Raw genomic sequence first — 18662 nt, forward strand, 5'->3', positions numbered from 1 at the left:
TACCAACATTGAATGGAACTCTCTGGTGTCTGTCACCAAGCACTGGCCCCAGTACCCATGTCCTAAACCCTTTTTCAAGTTTTAGCTTAAAATAAAACAAGTTTTATGCCAGTACAAACATTAAAGGGAGGTTGTTCTAGGGCTTCACTACCCACATATGTTTTCAAACCTACTTCTAATTTACAGTCCAAATTTATCATTGGCCAGTTCCTCTACTCTATTCGTGTGCTGCCACTGTCTTTTCCTTTAAATAGCTCTTATCTTTTTCTGTTTTTTTTCCCTATTTGCAGAAAACAACTTCAGCCATTCATTTTATTGATTCACCCCGTTAGCTGCTCTTTGCATTTGCGCTGTTTTTTCAGCATGGGTGACAATAAGGGTACACTTAACCCTGATGAGGTTTCACATCACTGCCTACCTAGACCTTTCTCTGTCTCTGCTAGAAATACGTCAGCCATCCCCAGAAGACATTTTTTCCCACCTATACCTCACAGTAAAAGTAATGACAACACTGAAAAAAGGGTAATCCTAAAATGAATTAGGTATTTATCCTCAAACTTGATAGATCTCCTATTAGCATAATCTATCCTCTCTCCCTTTCAGCCAATTCTTTGCCCATGTTACAATTGCCATGCTGATCAACAACTCCCTCAGGTAATTTTTTCCTCATGTATTTTAACCTCACTTGCCTGCAGCATTGTTTTTTGTAAATCTAAGAAAGTACCAAGTTTATTTTTGTATGATCTACCTAGTTTAAGCCTTGATCTTTTCCCTGTTTTTCATTTATTTTTGTATCTTTAATTATTCTTCCATGAAAGTTCTATTCCAGAACACCGATTGAACAATCTTTTCCTCAAATGCTGACACAGGTACATTTTTAGTATATATAAACCAAGAACCAAAAGTATATGTAAGCCCCTGACAAAAGTTTAGGGCTCCTAGAAACATAAGTTCATAATGCAAATGGAATTTGTTCTAGGATTTGTACATAACAATTGTATTCCTAAAATGTTGAATTTAAAATATAACAAATTACTTGAGTTTTAAAAATTTGAGTTTTCAGATGCCTCTTGTCTTCCCATAACTAGGAACAGATTTTGATTTAAAAACATTGCAGGCCATCACCCTAAGACATGGACTTTTGTTTGAATTTTCTCCTAGTTTAATTCCGATTCCGAAAGCTGTGGGTGATGACAGAGCAAAGCTGCAGCTGTGGCTTTTCTTTCTGCAGCATTTAGAAAACAAATGTAACGGTTAGCATGCTGCAAATGAGAAGAAAGTTAGAACACTTTTTTTTTTTTTTAAAATGAAAGTTAGAATACATTTTAGCTAATATATAGCTCTTTAACAAAACAAAAAAGATTTCATGAAAACTCTTCAACACTGACAGTGCATTTGCAATTATTCCAGGTAGTCAGTAACTGGAAGAGAAAGACATTGTTGAGCAAGCATTTGGAAAATCAGGACTCCAAAGTAGATGGCTATAAATAAATAACTAAATAAAAACCCTCAAAAAAAAAAAAAAGAAAAAAGTAGTCTCAAAAAGGCATTATACCCTAAGACTGAAAGAAGAGTTACTCATCATATGGTAAATACAAGTCCATGGGAAAGTGTGTCAAACACTGATCATTACTGGCATGAAGGCAAAATGAGGGTTTGAATATGTTTTTTTCTTCTGCAATATCCAGTTGGCCTGCATGTGCTCTCTGTCCCACTTCACACTCACATGCACAAGATATTGGCAACACTTGAAAAAATGCTAGTAGGCATATCTCAGGAATAGACATTATACTTCACACTTTTATAGTATCACAATAATAGATTTATTCTACAATTTTGCACACACATGTATAACTTCCAAAAAACATAAATCCTTTGGGGTTTGTTTTTGCTCCTTGTTGCTTTTTTCTTATGTTTGACTGCCCTCTTATTAGGTTTCATGAAGTACGTTGGCCATTGCTGTCTGTATATGCTTCTGCTTTAAAATACTGATTTCTGGTGTACAGTTACAGGCTTCCAACATATAAAATATGTTGCAATAAAATACATCTCCAATTAAAACTAATGTAAGAAAAAAGATCATAGAGAAAATTACCTTCTTTGACTATATTGTCAGTGAAGAGGCTTGTTAAAATTGTAGCAGGAAGAGTCCCGTTGGCTAACAGGATGCCAGAAAGCATTGCCAGCTTTGTCTGTTCTGTCTCAGTAAAGGCTTTAAGAAACAGCAGAAGCTGTGGGTCAGACAAGAAAAAAAAAAAAAAAAAAAGAAAAAAAAGACATATTTGAGCCATTGGCAATGATACAGGTAGAGATGAGTATTAGCAGACAGTTTAATTTCTTATGTCTCAAGAAGTCCCACTATAATTAATACCAGTGATGTCAAAATCTGTCCTGAAGCATGGCAGTGCCATTTCACTGATCGCTTACAATTTCACTTCCCGTAAGGACGCAAGCATGTGGAATACAGCCTTACTCATGGAGACGAGGCCGGTCTTCTCCAAATATACGTATATACGTGTAAAAATAAAAGTGCTTGTTAAAGGCTGGAGACCCACAGAAATTACAGGATCACAGACTTGCTGATTTCAACAGGCTGACAGGAGCCTGCCCGTTCACGTCTTCAGACTTCGGACTAAGCCCCACACAGTTGCAGTTCCTTTTCTAGCTTACAAAAACTATCACACATGCGAACAATAAAAGGATGAGAAAGTTTCCTGTTTTCCTTTTGGGGAAGGGAACACAGCACAATTACAACAGGTTTTCTATTGGCTAAAATAAGAAATATATTTCAAGTTCAGACATTCTTGATAAAGCTGACAAAGGACAGACAGGAACAAAAGCTGTTTTAAGACCTCGCCATTCCCACTAATTACAAGAGGAAACAACTAGCTTGAGAAAAAAATTACAAACCTCACTGTCTTACGCGCTAGAAGATCTGAACTACTTATTTACCTCTTAAAGTCTAAAATGGCAATTAAGTCTATTTTAAATATCTTAATTTCATATGTTAAAATGACTGACTTGAAAGCGTATTGATGAAGTACATTACACCTCTTTTCCTTTACATCAGGAAAAAAAGTTGTGCTAAATGAGATTTTTGCCAATAGCATTACCGTTAACAATAATGTTTTCTTAACATGTTGTTAGCAATCACAATATGGGTGATGGGAAAAAGGAGGCTAGACAGCAAAGGGCAGCTTCATTCATTGCAAAAAGCTGCTGACCCCATCGGAAGCTAGCTTACAAATTTACCATCACCACAAAAAAAGGAAAAAAGCAAAAAGGAAAAAAAAGACTGCAGACATCCATTTCTGGAGTTAAAAAGGAATTCTCTTTTTCTTCTTCAGCCACCAGCACTTTATTCAGCTACCTTCTGCTGTCACGACTCTCTTTTTCCTTCTCCAAATGAGCAACAGATGCAATCAAAGCAGAACAGCTCATTCTGATGGAAAATTCCCACCCAGTTTCCAATTTAAGGGTATTTCCTAACTACCAAAACCTACCCATATGAAGGGACAGAATATCAGTCACGTCCCTGCGCTTGTTTGTTACCATGGACAGGGAGAGCTCCTCTCCAAGACATCTAAGCAGCTTATCTGAATGCAGTGGTATTTTAAAAAGCCAGATAACTAATGAAGTAATTTATTAAAACTCATGCAGTGTTTTATGAACAGCTCTGCTCTGTATCAGTGAACAAAACCGAAAAAACCCTCATTCATACGGTAGTACTTACATAATAGCATCAGCTTTAAATTACAGCTTACCCAGGCCTGAATGATTCAACCACAGACAAATCATTTGGGTTTTTTAGTGGGCTTCAGCCAAATGATTGCAACATGCAGTTTTAGCTTAAAAGAAAAATTATGAAACTGTAAAATCTCAAGGTGTAATTTTATTTCAACAAACTGTGACTCACAATCAAAAAAAGTAAGGAAATTTGGGATGCAGATGAATGGAATTATTATTTCTAAATATATGGATGAGAAACAAGTGGTGTGCTGTATTTTCAAATGCAGCAATTAACTGGTATATATAATGGTGCAGGTAAAGGAACTCCAGGGCCACATTTAACGGGAAGACTGAAAACATTTTAACAGAATTTCAATATAAGTCTAGTGTAAAATGGAGGCCTGGGGATTTCAAGTTTTCTTTATGCAAGCTTTATCAACAATACTGTACCAAAATGAGATCTGCATAAGACAAAATCTGAATTAGACCTTTTGCTCTTTACTGTAAGTACTGAGACTGTTAACAAAGAGGAAACTGCTTTAGATTTTTGTGTAGGCTACTTAACTCTAACACCTTCTGCTCCCATATAAGCAACAGATGAGGATTTTGATTAGAATGTGGTCACACTGACTACTTTAACATGACAGACCAGGTTTTGACATATTTCTGAGCTGTAACCTGCATTGGGTTTTGTCAGTAATGAGTAAGTAGACCATGAACAGTTATACCCATTCATGTTAGATTTGAGTCACGAAAGCAACAACGGCAGTAAATCCAGCTGCAAAGCCAGAGTTATGCAGTCCAAGGTGGAGAAGGATTCTAAGAGAAGAACATCCAAACATTTATCAACTCTAGTTTTGAGAAATCTGTATTTCTTCAAATGTTTTGGAAGGTCTGAAATCATGTATCTATGAAGTTCACAGCCTCATCCTCTTCCTTTTCCTTTGAAACATGCTTCTTGCAAATCTCTTAGCATGAATCTAAACTATGGTGTTCTTGAACTGTACCCCACTGCAGTATGTTTTGAGCAGGAACCTCATCACCTACACGTCTCTCACAACTTAAAGTACTGTTGGTGCTACTAGCATAATTTTTGTTTTACTAATATTTTTGAAAAGCAGCTCAAATAAACATACGTGTCATTTTCTGCTGTTCCATACTATAGTTTCAAGCAGTTGTGAAACATAGCCTAATTTAGGGGGAGACTGGGTGATGGGAAGAATCAAAACCTTTAATAAACCCACTTAAAAACCATCAAAAAGAACAAAACGTTCGGTTCAAAGCTGTTGTTTCAGATTTTTATTGCTGATTACTTTAAGAGCTCTTCTTTTACCATCACGATTACAAACCTCAGCAGGGAAGTCACAAAATGTCCAAGTCACTTCAGAATAGTACCAAACCACCCACGGAAAGTTCTCCAAGCTGATGCTTCCCTGCTGTTAGCCAAGGACTGGCATTACTGCTTTTGTTACAGATACAGACTGATTCCAGGCATAAAATGCGCAGTTCTGGCTCACAATTTAGTATTTTTATCATAGCTATACGAACTCCCACCTATTTAAGTGGGAGTTCAGAATGCCTAATAAGCACAAGACCAGACCTAATGTGCTGTTCCATGCTATTTTTGTCTTTAAAGACAAAGTCTTTTAAGCACAAATTCTGGGCACAAAAGATATGCACAAGTAAAGACACGCACACAACATTAAAAAGCACACAAGAAAAACAAGTGCTTCTGCTCTCCTCTTGTGATCTGGAAACCTTAACAGTGAAAATTAAGGAATTTTATCCACACAGGGAGTGTGGTGTCTTTTTATATCTTCATTATCTGAAGTGGTCTGCTGCTTTAGCATCTGACAGTTTGTCACATCTGTAGACAGCACTGAATTGTCAGCAATGGAGAAGGCAGCTAACATAACAGATACCTGCTGACTAATTCTTGTCTTTCATTTAGCTGACTTAAAGCATCTCTGTTTAATCCCCATTTGATCTCAGAATATTAGTCTCCTCTTATTTCATAATTCCCAGCTCGATTTAGGGTTCTTTCATTAGGAAAATAGCAACACGAACAAAGGACCTCATAACATCTCCCAGTACTTCAGATGTCCTCACATGACTCAGTAATATTTACCACTGTTAAGACCAAAAATATACTTATCTGTACTTTATCCCAATTTTTATAATAAAAAACCTATATAGGATGCTACTTAAACATGCAAACACACTATATAGACAGCTAACATTGCATTCTTCATCCACTGACCTGAACAGAAATACATATATAAGACAAACACAAATTTGGAACGGAGAATTTTACTGAAATTATTGCAAAATTTGTCATAGGTCTACACCAGTACACTGGGCAGTGCTCCTATGAACTTAAGCTGCCTATATCAAAAAACACTTCAACATCTTTGTCTACTGTTGAAATTGCTTGCACAAAATAATTTAGATGTAAAAATTTAGATGTATGGTATACTTATGTCACTAGAGGAAAGAATAACTGGCAATTTTGGGGGGAGAGAGTTAAGAAATAAAACACTTGAGAGCTAGAAGCAGACAAAAAAAGGGAAAGGTGCTGGGAAATAATATTGTCCTAAAGACAAAGTTACGAACTAGAAGACATAAAGCAAATACTTGTACAAATACTGCCATTTAAGAGAATCTCTCTTGAAAGAAGTCCCACTGACACCATCTGCTTCTTTAGAGTGAAATTGCTGGTATTGCCTTGGTTGTTTTAGCATTACTTTTTCTGTGAGAAGAGCTAATTTTCCTCCAAATGCTCTAGCCGCCTAATGAATCTGCCAGAAAAATCACTTTCATTGCTGGGACAGTGACCCATGAAACAACATCAAGGAGTTGCGCTCTTGCTTTTCTAACCACCGACTAACTGTAGTCTTTGAACTACTAAATCTTGCAGAAACACCTTCTAGAAATACTAAGGTATCTATCTTCTGACCCCCTATGAACAGCTACTCTCATACAAGTTACTGCACACAGTGATTAAAGCATTAAATAGCTAAAAACCCAGCAGCCTTATCAGCGAGAAGACAGTCACTTGTTGGGTTCACGCAAACAGGGGGAGGGAGGAGGTAAGCAAAAGGCATCTACAAATAGTCCTCAAGGTTTTTAAGGCAATGACAGCGCAGGTGCAACACACAGGCCCAGACCTTCACAACCACCTACCCAGTTTCTAATTCTCAGATAAACTGCATTCACTGAGGAAGAGAGCGCACCCGGCACCCACGCCGAAAGGCCAAATCCCCAGGAGCCACACCAAGATTCGCACCAGAGCACAGAGCTAAGGGTGGCAATGGAAGGGCAGATGGAAAAGTTACCCCCCAGCCTAGGGCCACTATGCAAACCTCATCTCATGATCTGTTATACATGATGTAATCTGACACTGAAAACTATACAAAAAGCATGTACATAAAATTGAGATTTGCAGCCTGCAAGGTGAGCAAGCCCACTCTGACCCCGTGCTGCCACGGCTAGGATGCTTCCAATGGCTTTAAATGAGTGTCATGACTCCAGTCACACTGTACCGCAAATTATTGCTTTCTCTCAAGCTAGCGTACGGCTAATCTTCAGATCAGAGCCACTTGTTCCTCAACTGGAGAGTCAAATTATTGTACATTAAACATAGTCTCATCTTGTTACTAAGTGCGCAAAGTCAATTCTTAGAAACTTAAAGGATTCAAACCCAAGCAAGTTAAAGAAGAGAGAGGAGGAGGCTTGAATTGACGTGGCATTTGCTTAATATGCTGAACACTCTCTAAAACTTGAATGCTATGAGTCAGCGCTTCTCATGTCAATGATTATAGTAATTAACAGCAAGAACATTAGATTTGTGTGGGGATAGAGGTAAATTTAGGTCTTTAGAATGATGTATTGAGCAATCAGCATCAGTTAATAGGCAGGCTGGCCACAAGCGCAAAAATAATTTCCTATATGAGCAAGAATGTATAAATCAGAGCCAAATTTATTCAGTCACAAGAGGTGGTGGTGAGGCATCATGCTCCAGACTTACCCTCACTCGACCCTTGCAACAACCTTTCTAACGTTTAAAAAATATGGAAACACACTTTTACTTTTAACAAACATGGTATTTTAGTCACAGGACAGGTTTTGCCATTATCAGCAAATTTGCCTGTTGAGTTACAGCACAGCACAGCATTTATTACTTATTCAGGCCATTAGAAAAATATATTCACATCTGTTACTTGGAACTCAAAATAGACAAAATAAATCCGTATTTTGCTTTTCAAAAATTTCTAGCCAGGTTTCTCCTGTCTCCTTAGAATTCAGTATCACAAAACAAAACAGTATCCACAAATATCCACTACAGTCTAACAGGCAAATCCTGAGCACTCTGCCAGTGGTGATGACTTTCTCTCGCACTTATCTATGGCCTTGAATACAAAAACTTATGGTTAGGACTCATTCCGCAATGCAGGAGTCATTTAATACTGTGCTGGTTTTGGCTGGGATAGAGTTAATTTTCTTTATAGCAGCTAGTATGGGGCTGTGTTTTGGATTTGTGCTGAAAACAGTGTTGATAACACAAGGATGTTTTAGTCACTGCTGAGCAGTGCTTACACAGGGTCAAGGCCTTTTCTGCTTCTCACCCCACCCCACCAGTGAGTAGGCTGGGGGTGCACAAGAAGCTGGGAGGGGACACAGCTGGGACAGCTGACCCCAACTGACCAAAGGGATATTCCACGCCATGTGACGTCATGCTCAGCACATAAAGCTGGAGGAAGAAGAAGGAAGGGGGGAACATTCGGAGTGATGGCGTTTGTCTTCCCAAGTAACTGTTACGCGTGATGGAGCCCTGCTTTCCTGAAGATGGCTGCACACCTGCCTGCTGATGGGAAGCAGTGAATGAATTCCTTGTTTTGCTTTGCTTGCGTGCAGCTTTTGCTTTACCTATTAAACTGCCTTTATCTTAACCCACGAGTTTTCTCACTTTTAGTCTTCCGATTCTCTCCCCCATCCCACCCGGGGGGAGTGAGCGAGTGGCTGTGTGGTGCTTAGTTGCTGGCTGGGATTAAACCACAACAAATACTCATACATCAAGTGACATTCTGCACAGCAGATTTGCATCTATTCTATGGGAAAAAACCACAGAGAGCTGTCCTATTAGCAGGATAGTAACACCACCTCTCATTAAGAACTATACTCCAAAGCATACTGAAGTTCTGCACAGAAGAGCCTGGGATAAGAAAGTGAGTTTGGTCAAAGCGACCAAGTGAAGCATTAATTCAGAATTACTCTACATCAAGTGCTGCCAGGAGTATTCCCATAGAGCTAAATTTGCAGACGAAAGTTGCCACCTGTAGATTCCACCCTCTTTTCCAGTAGAGCTAAATAAAATACATAACAGCACCGCATTTGTACATACACAATTATATTAGACATAGGGTAAAAAATATTAACGCTCAAGAGGAGACTGCCACCAACACTACCTTTTTGATTTCATCTTCAAATGCCTTCTCCAGGTATTTGTATCTCCTGATAAGTTTATTGAAGACCTAAAGATAAACACAGATTAACTTAAAAAAAATGTAACAATTGCAGCCATCCTTCTTTACAAAAAAGGCAAAGGGAAACAAGACTGCCACTACTGAATCAATAAAGGATATCTTTGACTAATCCATGATAAGACAATATTTTTTTATTATTTCCACAGCAGGAAAGAAAGAGTAGGAAGCACTGCTGACTTCTTACACCCTAATATTCCACTGCACAGCTTTCCTTTAGACATTGTTTCCAGGAAATAATCAGCCAGCAGAATGGTATTTCTGCAGACAACTGTTGCGTTGTCTGTCTCATGGCAGACCATGAAATATCCTTCTCTATTAGTTTGTTCACAAGTGGAAAAATACAATTTTTGCAATTCTTGCCTCATAGAGCAATGTTTGAATCAGAATTTACTACAGTTTAAGGGTTGTCTTTTTTGTATTTCTCAAAATTTTATTCCTACTCTACTTTTCACCCTATCCATAGATCAAAAGCAGGGGAAAGGAGGAGGAGAAGGAGGTTAACTCTGCACCCTTCCCCTGGTAATGCAGCTCTCTGGGGAAGCTGTCAGGTGTAAACCAATGGAGTGAGACAGTCAGGTAGCACTGCTGGGCATCTTCAGTAGATGCAGGATCTTTGTCAAATCCACTAACACGAATGCTTACAACAAAACACACTACTGCCAGGGAAAAGAGGAAGAACATTTGACAAAGCTTTTACAACAAGTATGTTTTTGGAAACACTTGTTCTCCGGTTTTCACCATTTGTTTCCCATCATGCGACCACAGATTATGAAAGCAGAAGCAGCACAGGCGCAGGGTGCATTCAGATGGAAGAAGGGAGAGATAAGAAATTAAATAAACAAATCACTGCTTTCACTACTGTACAAAGAGCACAAAACATATGACTCACTGTCACAGGTAAAAAGGTTTATATGGGGAACAAATGACATTATTGTCAGGCTGGATGGTGGTGGTGGGGGGAAATTAAGTTTAGAAAGTTTCAATTCACTTTTCAGAGAACGTAAAATACATCCAAACATCCTAAATGGTAGTATTTTGGCTCAGAACAAGTGAAAATCAAGTTGTGGCCATGCTGAAAGCCAGAGAGACAGAAAATTCTAATAAAATAAGGCATAAAATAAGGTGTAAGACAAAAATGTAATCTAGCATCTTGTTCATATTTCCAAACAAAATTTTATATATTTTTAAGTAAGTCCCTGTAAATGACAGAAGTACACTTCATAAGCAAATAATCTGCTAAAATATCAACGCTAGCTTTAGTCTTTTTTTCTTGAAGACTTTTCACTCTTTGAATTGTTTGCATGACTAAAACCACAAAAAATAGCCACACTACTGGTTCATTTGGGAGTCAGAGTAAGATATTACCTAGAAGATAAGGAAGCTCCACACACTATTTTAGCCTAGCTCCACTTTTTCATAATACAATAAGAGCTCTATTTCCCATTATGCATGAAAAAAACTGGCAAGGTCTATAAAAGGATATGTCTTCTCAGGATTTAACTCCAAACTGTTGACTTATTTTTGTGGCTTTTGGTTTGAAATACAGAGAATACATTGAAAAATCCACTGCTTGAAATACCGAAGCCTTCCTTTCCGTTTTCCAACATGCAACCTTTTATATTAAAGTTAAATTTCTCCTTGGAGAAATGGTACTGCCATTATTATCAAACCATTAAAATATTAAAATTCAAGAAGACAGAATCAATGCTTTTACCAATAACAGAGGTTTTCCTGAAGTAGAATAGCCTGTTTTTAAGAGACGATAAAGCTCATACACAAGATATCTTGACTCCCTTTCCAGAAATAAGTATATTTCACTTCTTCAGATTATCAAAGATGTGGTTTTAAAGGAGCTTTCTGCTATTTAGCAAACATTTGTTACCAATGCAGATTCTGATCCCAGCACCCTTTAAATCAACCATGCACCTTTTCAGCAACTTACCACCCTCAACACCTTAGCAGGGACAGTGGCTTTTATGCTTTCAATTACTGTCTCCAGCATCCCAATAATAACTAGTTATTTAAAAAGATAAATATGTTACTCAATTAACAATAGACTTTTGACATATGGGAGTTTCAATGGTACTGCATTTTTATGCAATCCTACTTGTATCCAAAATTGCATGGTGGCTTTGAACTTTCAATAGAATTCTTACTGTATTTTGTCATATAATTGTTATCTTCCATTAAGGAGTTACACAACATTAGCTTCTCTTCAATAATGTTTTAAGCTTCACTGCTTATTTGTGTTAATTTCACATAGGCCTATTTGCGCAAGCCTTATTCCTGCAGAAAGAAATTATATATCCCATATGTAGGAGAAATGAAAGCTCTTGGAATATATGCCCAATTCCTAACTAGTTATACAACTAATGGTTGGAGGCGTGAGCTTTATATTTTTTGTCATTCACATACTTCATGTGTTTCTAAAAATATGTTCATACAAATCTTTCAGGCTGCATACAGAAAAGGTCAACAAAAATAATAAGGATGGTGTCTAAAAATATACTGAACCAACAGCAGACTGAAATAAGTAGGACTGCCTTCTGTAAAAGAAAGCATTGCCAGCTGTGATCAGATTATCTTAGTCATCCTATTTTCTTACCTAAAATTCATAGGTTAGGGCAGATTACTGGTTAACTGGATTTTCAATTGCCCTGTAACTAGCCTATTGCAGCCTAGACAGTCTGCAGATGTTCCACTGTAATCCCTTTTGATACATAAATGGAAAACAGTAATCAACCACGCCTTTACTGACCTGAGCATAATTTCGGATGGCATCATGATCTTCATCTGCAAAAAATACACAGTGGTTGGTCATCTTGGTCTTGTCATTGTCATCTATGCGTGTGCCTCCAGGAGCTAAGAAAGTGGGGGAAAAAAAAAAAAAAAAAAAGGCAAGAAACAATTTCTCACTTTAGAGAATGTTCTATAATTACAAGATTTAATGGGTCTCGTAAGTCTTGTGTTAGTATCACTGAGGCAAAAAGGCAAGGGTAAGAGCTAGCAGGGGACTGGGGGGAAGAGAGAGAGACAGAACTTTGCAAGGCTGTGGTGGCACCTGACAGAAGGGACAGCAGGCCGATATGCTGCACCTTAGATCACACAGGCCTCACAAGACTGAGAGATTCAGGTCACACTAAGGAATCTTAGCTGTTTTTGAGGACTGAGTGTGATCCAATAAGTATGGGTTGGAGCACAACCCTTGCACATAACTACTACTTTAAACACCACAATAATATAAATCCTTTCCAAAGAGAAAAGTATTAGCACTCTGTTAATAATTTGAGGACTTGGAACATCTCCCTAACCCCTCTAATACTTACCAGGCCAATGTAAACATTCAAAACACTGCTGCAAAAGTTTTCTCCTAGCTTATTTTGTTGAGAGCTTTTTACCTAGATATTTCCACTGGCTTTTGTTTCCTGTGTTACCTGAAGTCTTACAGAAACGTCTTTTCTTCTTACATACCAAAGAGCAGGAAGCAGGAATCAAACCAACATGACCAGTAAAAAGAGCCAACTTATTCAAAATACAGAGGAAGGCGAAAGGCGTTTTCACCCATGCTGCCAGTCATACCTGGGAGAAATGCCCCATGAACATCCACTAAGCACTCCTCATTATCCTTCGCTTCTCCTCTTAGTTAGCCTTTGTTGCAACGTCTACAAAGCAAGCTTTACAACAGCTAATAACCTGGAGTGCTGTATTACACCTTTTCAGGCTAATAAATTCCTCTGTTTCCCCTAGTTAGCGTCTCTCATCTTCTTTGCTGTTGCATTTATATGCCGTTTCAGCTCAGACTGAAGGCTTCTCAGAGCAGTATCCATTTTGTGTGGTATTTGCAGAATGCCTCACACAATCAAGCCCCTAGGTATTACTGCACTACAAACAATAAACAATTCTATGATACGAGATACAAGAAGTATCTAGATAAGTGACATCATAATACAGTTTATAGTTTCCACTTCGTTAGGCAAGACAGCATCTTAAAAGAAGCAAGGCTGATCCTCAAAACTCTGCATCAGGTACACTGCAGTTTACCTAGCATGCTGCCAGCTACCAAAATATCAAAGAGTGTGTCAGCATAGCGGCGATAATCAAGCCGTGAGCCAGTTGCATCCAGAAACTTGGCTATAGCCTCCAGATCACTCCCAGCTTCATTGAGGCCTTGGACAATCGTATCCCTGAAGACTGTGGGTTCAAATTTCTCCTTTTCATCTGGAACAGAGATAAAGGAGAAGGAGAGAAAGTCAGTTTGAAACTTTCTGTTTAAAATCCCCTATCAGCCAGCAATTGAAACGACCATGGCACCTAAACATATTCTTCCCGTTCTGGTTAATGCACCAAAAGTTTGTTTGGTTGGCTTTTATTGCCTCTGGAAATTTTGCAGTGTTTACCCTTGCTTCCCTCTGCCCCTCATCCCCTCAAAATACCAAGACACATACAAACATATAGGAATAAATAAATAAAAGGGAGGAAAAGCAACTATTGAAATTGTTTTCAAATTTCATACTCTTGCTTCTCTTGTTGAAGGTATTATCAAATGTGCTTATCATTATGCATTGCTAAATCTAGTAACAGAATAAAGGGTATGTCAGTTATGTGTAAATAATCTCACTGTAGGAACACTCCATTTTTCATTTCTTGATATTTTTCTTTAAATAACTATGGTTGCATATCTAAAATGTTTTCAAAAAGACAAGTCTTCAGGAAAAGAGGAGATCAAGGTATTCATAAAAATACTTTTAGCGTAAATATTTAGGATCCTGCCACACGGCGTAACCAAGAGTTTATCTTTCATATTCACAGACCTAAGCAGTGCTAGGAACACAGAAATGCAGCGCTCACATCACATTTTCTACAGTTGTCCCTGGTTGAACTCAGTTAAGGTACAGTCTGACCCCCAGACAATATCCCTATGTCAAGGCCATTAGCCACAACAGATGTAACTGCAACCTCCAGATAAAGCTAGGTAGATTTACCCATACCTCCTGCTGCTTTTTCTTGCAGGTTGTTAACAGTTTACCACAGACACTTGAAGCTTTTTAGCAAAGCAAGTCCTGACTTTCTCAAGGGCACATACGAAATGTTTGTTACCGTCAAAATAACTCTGAACTTCAGAAACACAACTGCGAGCTGTTCTGTGACACTCAAAAAACAAAACTAGCTTGTTATCACCTGCTGACACAAATGTTGTTACAAGTTCTTTAAAAAACCTGCACATATTATATCCAGAAGATAAATCCAGGGATTTTAGTTACTAAGACGAACGAGGATTGGTAAAACTCCTGTCTAAACATGTGCAGTCTGAAATGTGCCAGCTGCAACCCTTGCAGGCTTTTTGGGAGAAGAGGTTCTGGACATTACACATCCTCTGGCTGCAGGTTTCCTTTCTCTGTGACTCATAGTGCAGCTTTTTATCCCAAATATTAACCAAAAGACCTTGGTTTCCAGTAGCCTTTCTTCCCCTAATCTCTTTCCTCCAGCCACATTAGCCTTACGGCAATTAAATAAGTATTTTACACACAATGCCTACTTTTATCAGCTTTATTATTTCTAATACATAAACATTTCTCTCTCTTCTTGTTCCCCTGCCTGTACCTGGGGTGTGCTCATTCTACCATCTTCAGTGCATCACTTGCACATTCTCCCCCTCTTTCAATGCATTCCCTTCCCCCATAACAATTGTACCTGGAAAACATAAGCAGTCCCTCCCACTCAGTGTCCCAGGCCATCGGGAAGCTCAGGCGTCTAGTCAACCTGTCCTTCCAAGGTGCCTGGCAGCAGCACACAGCCAACAGCAGCTCCAGGGCTGTCTGTCAAGTGCTCAGCTGCACTGGAAAAATGAGGCATCACCTTATTTTCCAGAAATCCCCTGCTACGCCTAGCTTTTAGTGGCTTGTTGACTCTATTACCTATCTCCAAGTGGGGTGCTGCCCCATCCCCCGAAGCTGACCTCCGCAGACCAAAGCTGAGGATTACTCAACTCCATGGATACCCATATACATACGACACTATGATTGTGTGCATCGCTCATGCAACCACCTGTTCCCAACCCCAGCTCGTCCTGAAGCGATGCACACAATCATAGTGTCAACCTAGCTTCTCCCCTACCACGGTCTCATCATCCAATAAACTAATCAATATGCCCCTTCCCTGAACAGCAAGCAACTTCTTCCCAGGCTTTTACTTCACCCCAGACCTTGGAGATATTCAGGCTCTCAGTTGTGTTACCTCAACTTTCAGCTGTGATGAAGACCTGGAGTCTGCCATTGGAGTAACCATCTCTCATATCTTCAGGGCATGCCCATGGTGGACAAACCAGAGAGGGTCAAGTGGGGAAACTGAAGAACCGTGGAGAAATGCCTACAGAGAAGCATACTACTGGAATCCCATCTAAGCTATCAGACCAGTTACCAAATACTCAGTTGCAACTCTCTTCTAACTTGAAGTACTAAAACAACCTAACACAAGCAACAAACCAACCAACCCACAAACAAACAAGCCTTTTACTGAAGTGTAAGTACTTCAGTATGTGTACTTCAGGCAGTTTTATTTGCACACAAGAAACCCAGATCCACCCATAAACAAATATCTGAGCATCATTATTTTCTTTCGGGTTACCAAATAAGTATGTATTATTTGCAGGGAAAAAAAAATGTTTGATGACCAGTAAAATGAGAGAGTTCTGTCTTAAGAGATGAGTTTAAAAAAAAAAAATTCTATTTTACTTTCTCAACTGTACTTTGTCTAAAAATTTAAGATGTTCATGTCTAAACTGAAAGGTGTTATATGCTTGGTATCATGGGTACACAGTGCTCAGTACAAACACAAACACCATGATTAATATTTCTTAGCTGTTTTAAAGAGATTCTTCTCGGGCCCCAGAAGTCCTCCTCTCATCTGGAGTACCCTACTATTTTCTTGTCTATCACAATCTAAAAATTTACACAGGAAGAGGAGGTAAACTCATTGCGTGAAAAATGATTTCTAATTTTATTGAAACATTTTCCTACCAAGCTAATGTACTGAAGAGGAATATGCTGATGTAGGACAACAGGGTGAGTAAGAAGCCATCATCAAGAAGTGGTAACAGTATGTTGAGCTGTCAAGTACATAATTACTAAACAAGCACAGTTTCAATCACGGGCTAGCGGAGGCAGGTGTAGCTTGCAGATGTGATGCATACAATATCCAATGCAGCGCTGCTATACACAGCTTTTCATTTTCATCATGTTCCCGGATCCTTATTTCCTTTCTTTTGCTTCTAAGGAAATCACAAAGTACACTTATACCTCCCTCCTTAAGAATTAGTATTAACTATTAAACAGAAGGCCCGCAACTATATTTCTGTAGAAAAATGAGATGCCATTTTGGTCCCCCTTCTGACTTCATGTTAACGTAAAGGTGTTAATATTGACTTTTTACTAGACGATTTTCATTCTGAAAGTAATATGCGTTGTTTAGCTTAGCTTCTTTTTATGCTGCCATTTACCTTTTTGTACCAGTTTTTTTAGCAGATATTAACTTTATGTTATCTATACCATGGGAACAAACTTGGGTCTCAGATTTGTCAGCTTACTTTAAACAATACGCACTGTTTGTTCCTGTTAATGCTGCAGGAAGCTTTTTGTCCCATAGGTATTTGTCAACTGTCTGGATACATACATTTTCCTTATTTCCTACTGGCATTTTTGCTACTCCCATTTCCTCCTCTTTCATTTCAGAAGACACAAAGACATCAATTTGCATGCATGCAAGTACAGTGCAGTCAATACAATCCACATCCCACGTATATGCACCATAAGCACAAATCCCGGCCAGATGCCAACTACTGCTGACCCTCACCAAAAAAGCAGTATTCAACAGGTACAGAGATTATACTAAGAACTAACCAAACTATTTTCTTTGCCCAGATTGCTAAAACCTTGATAGGGAACTGTGAGAGGCCTCCTTCTGTCAAAAGGTTCCTCCCTTTACAACATCATTTTTCTTTCTTCAAATCTTTTTAAAGTGATTTTAATGCCTGCCACTATATATGCTGGAAGCAAGGTTTACACCTTTTATTAGGTCAACTAATAGAACTGGAAGGAGTGGAATTTATAAGCTCCTCCTTCATAGTCCTCTCAAAAATGTTTTAGACACTAAGCACACTTTCAAACTTTAAAGAAAAAAAAAATATCGTCTTCTTCCTTTTTTGCTCTCTGAAAGCTCAAAAATTGTTTGCATTCAGAGATCAGTGGCAGTGATAGAGTTCATATGGACAATTATTTTTATTAGATGCCTGACTGCCATGTTACACCTCACTGTCTCCTCAGACGGCAGTGCTCCTGGGCGCTTCAGAAGAGGAAAGAGTATTGTGAGACACAAATCAACCAGTAAAAACTGGCAGTTCTCTCAACCAGCTCACTCCCCCCAGCATTTGTGCGTTTCAGACCCCACTGCCTGCCTGTTACACACAACAGACTAGTCTCCGACGACTGAAATGCCATGTTCAACCACAGCCACTGCACTCTCTCCTACCTGGGTGAAGTTTCACGACTCCCTGATATACTGAAAGTCAGGAGAAAAAAACCTAATCATATCTTCTTATGTCCGAGACGTAACAGTCTGCGACACTGCTATGGTACAAAAAGAAAAAGTATATACAAACAGAAGGGAATAAACATGGTAGGAAGCCATTTCTCTTCCTCGAGCCCTCTGCCTCCAGAAAGAAAACAGGTATCTACAATTTTCTAAGCAGGGTCCTCAAATATTAAGGCAACCAGGATCCCACCATATTTGAAGAAGAGATTTTATGCTTTAAGCACATAAAGAAGTGTTTGCATATTAAGATTTCTATATTAAAGCCATTTAATATCCCCAATCCCATTTAAGCAATCTCTCAAAAAACCAAAAAAAACCACCCCCCCCAATCTTCCAGACTGCCTCCCAAGTCTTCTCCTTCTTCCATGTAGTCAATGAGTATCTATTGCCACTTCCAATCACTGTAACAGAAATTCAAGAGATAGGCACAGAAATACAAATAAAAGCTCTTTATTTATTCTAATTATTACTTGTATTAAATAGGAGTCAGAAACCAAATCTGCATTAGGACCCATTATGCCAAATACATTGCAAACCAGGGACTGAAAATAAAGCCTTTAGGAGAGAGAGAACGTTTTCTAAGACAATTTTAGCAAATAACATGTGTACCATAATTGACTGACCTAGACTGAATAATACATTGGATCAATCCAGCAGTATGCATATCTGATTGCTTTTACTGGTTGATCTGACAGGTATTTCTCTGGGGACTGTTAATTCCATTCCTCTAGCTACATCTATGCTGTTGCTAGTTAATGCAGTGTACAGCTACTGCACCATGCTGATAGAAAGTTAATCCCACTA

At 38.7% G+C, this 18662-nt stretch overlaps 1 protein-coding gene across 1 annotated transcript in view; it reads right to left on the reverse strand.

Annotated features, from left to right (window-relative positions):
- The window catches only part of BZW2 (basic leucine zipper and W2 domains 2), a 62110-nt gene that overhangs the window by 18220 nt on the left and 25228 nt on the right, over window positions 1-18662 (reverse strand). Inside the window, exons 3-6 of the mRNA XM_076331390.1 lie at window positions 13314-13490; window positions 12031-12134; window positions 9195-9260; window positions 2096-2231 (exon numbers count right to left, since the gene is read on the reverse strand). Coding sequence (XP_076187505.1) covers window positions 2096-2231; window positions 9195-9260; window positions 12031-12134; window positions 13314-13490 — 483 coding nt within the window. The remainder of the gene's footprint in view (window positions 1-2095; window positions 2232-9194; window positions 9261-12030; window positions 12135-13313; window positions 13491-18662) is intronic.

Source organism: Aptenodytes patagonicus, chromosome 2 (genome assembly GCF_965638725.1).
Source record: "Aptenodytes patagonicus chromosome 2, bAptPat1.pri.cur, whole genome shotgun sequence".
Taxonomy (NCBI): Eukaryota; Metazoa; Chordata; class Aves; order Sphenisciformes; family Spheniscidae; genus Aptenodytes; species Aptenodytes patagonicus.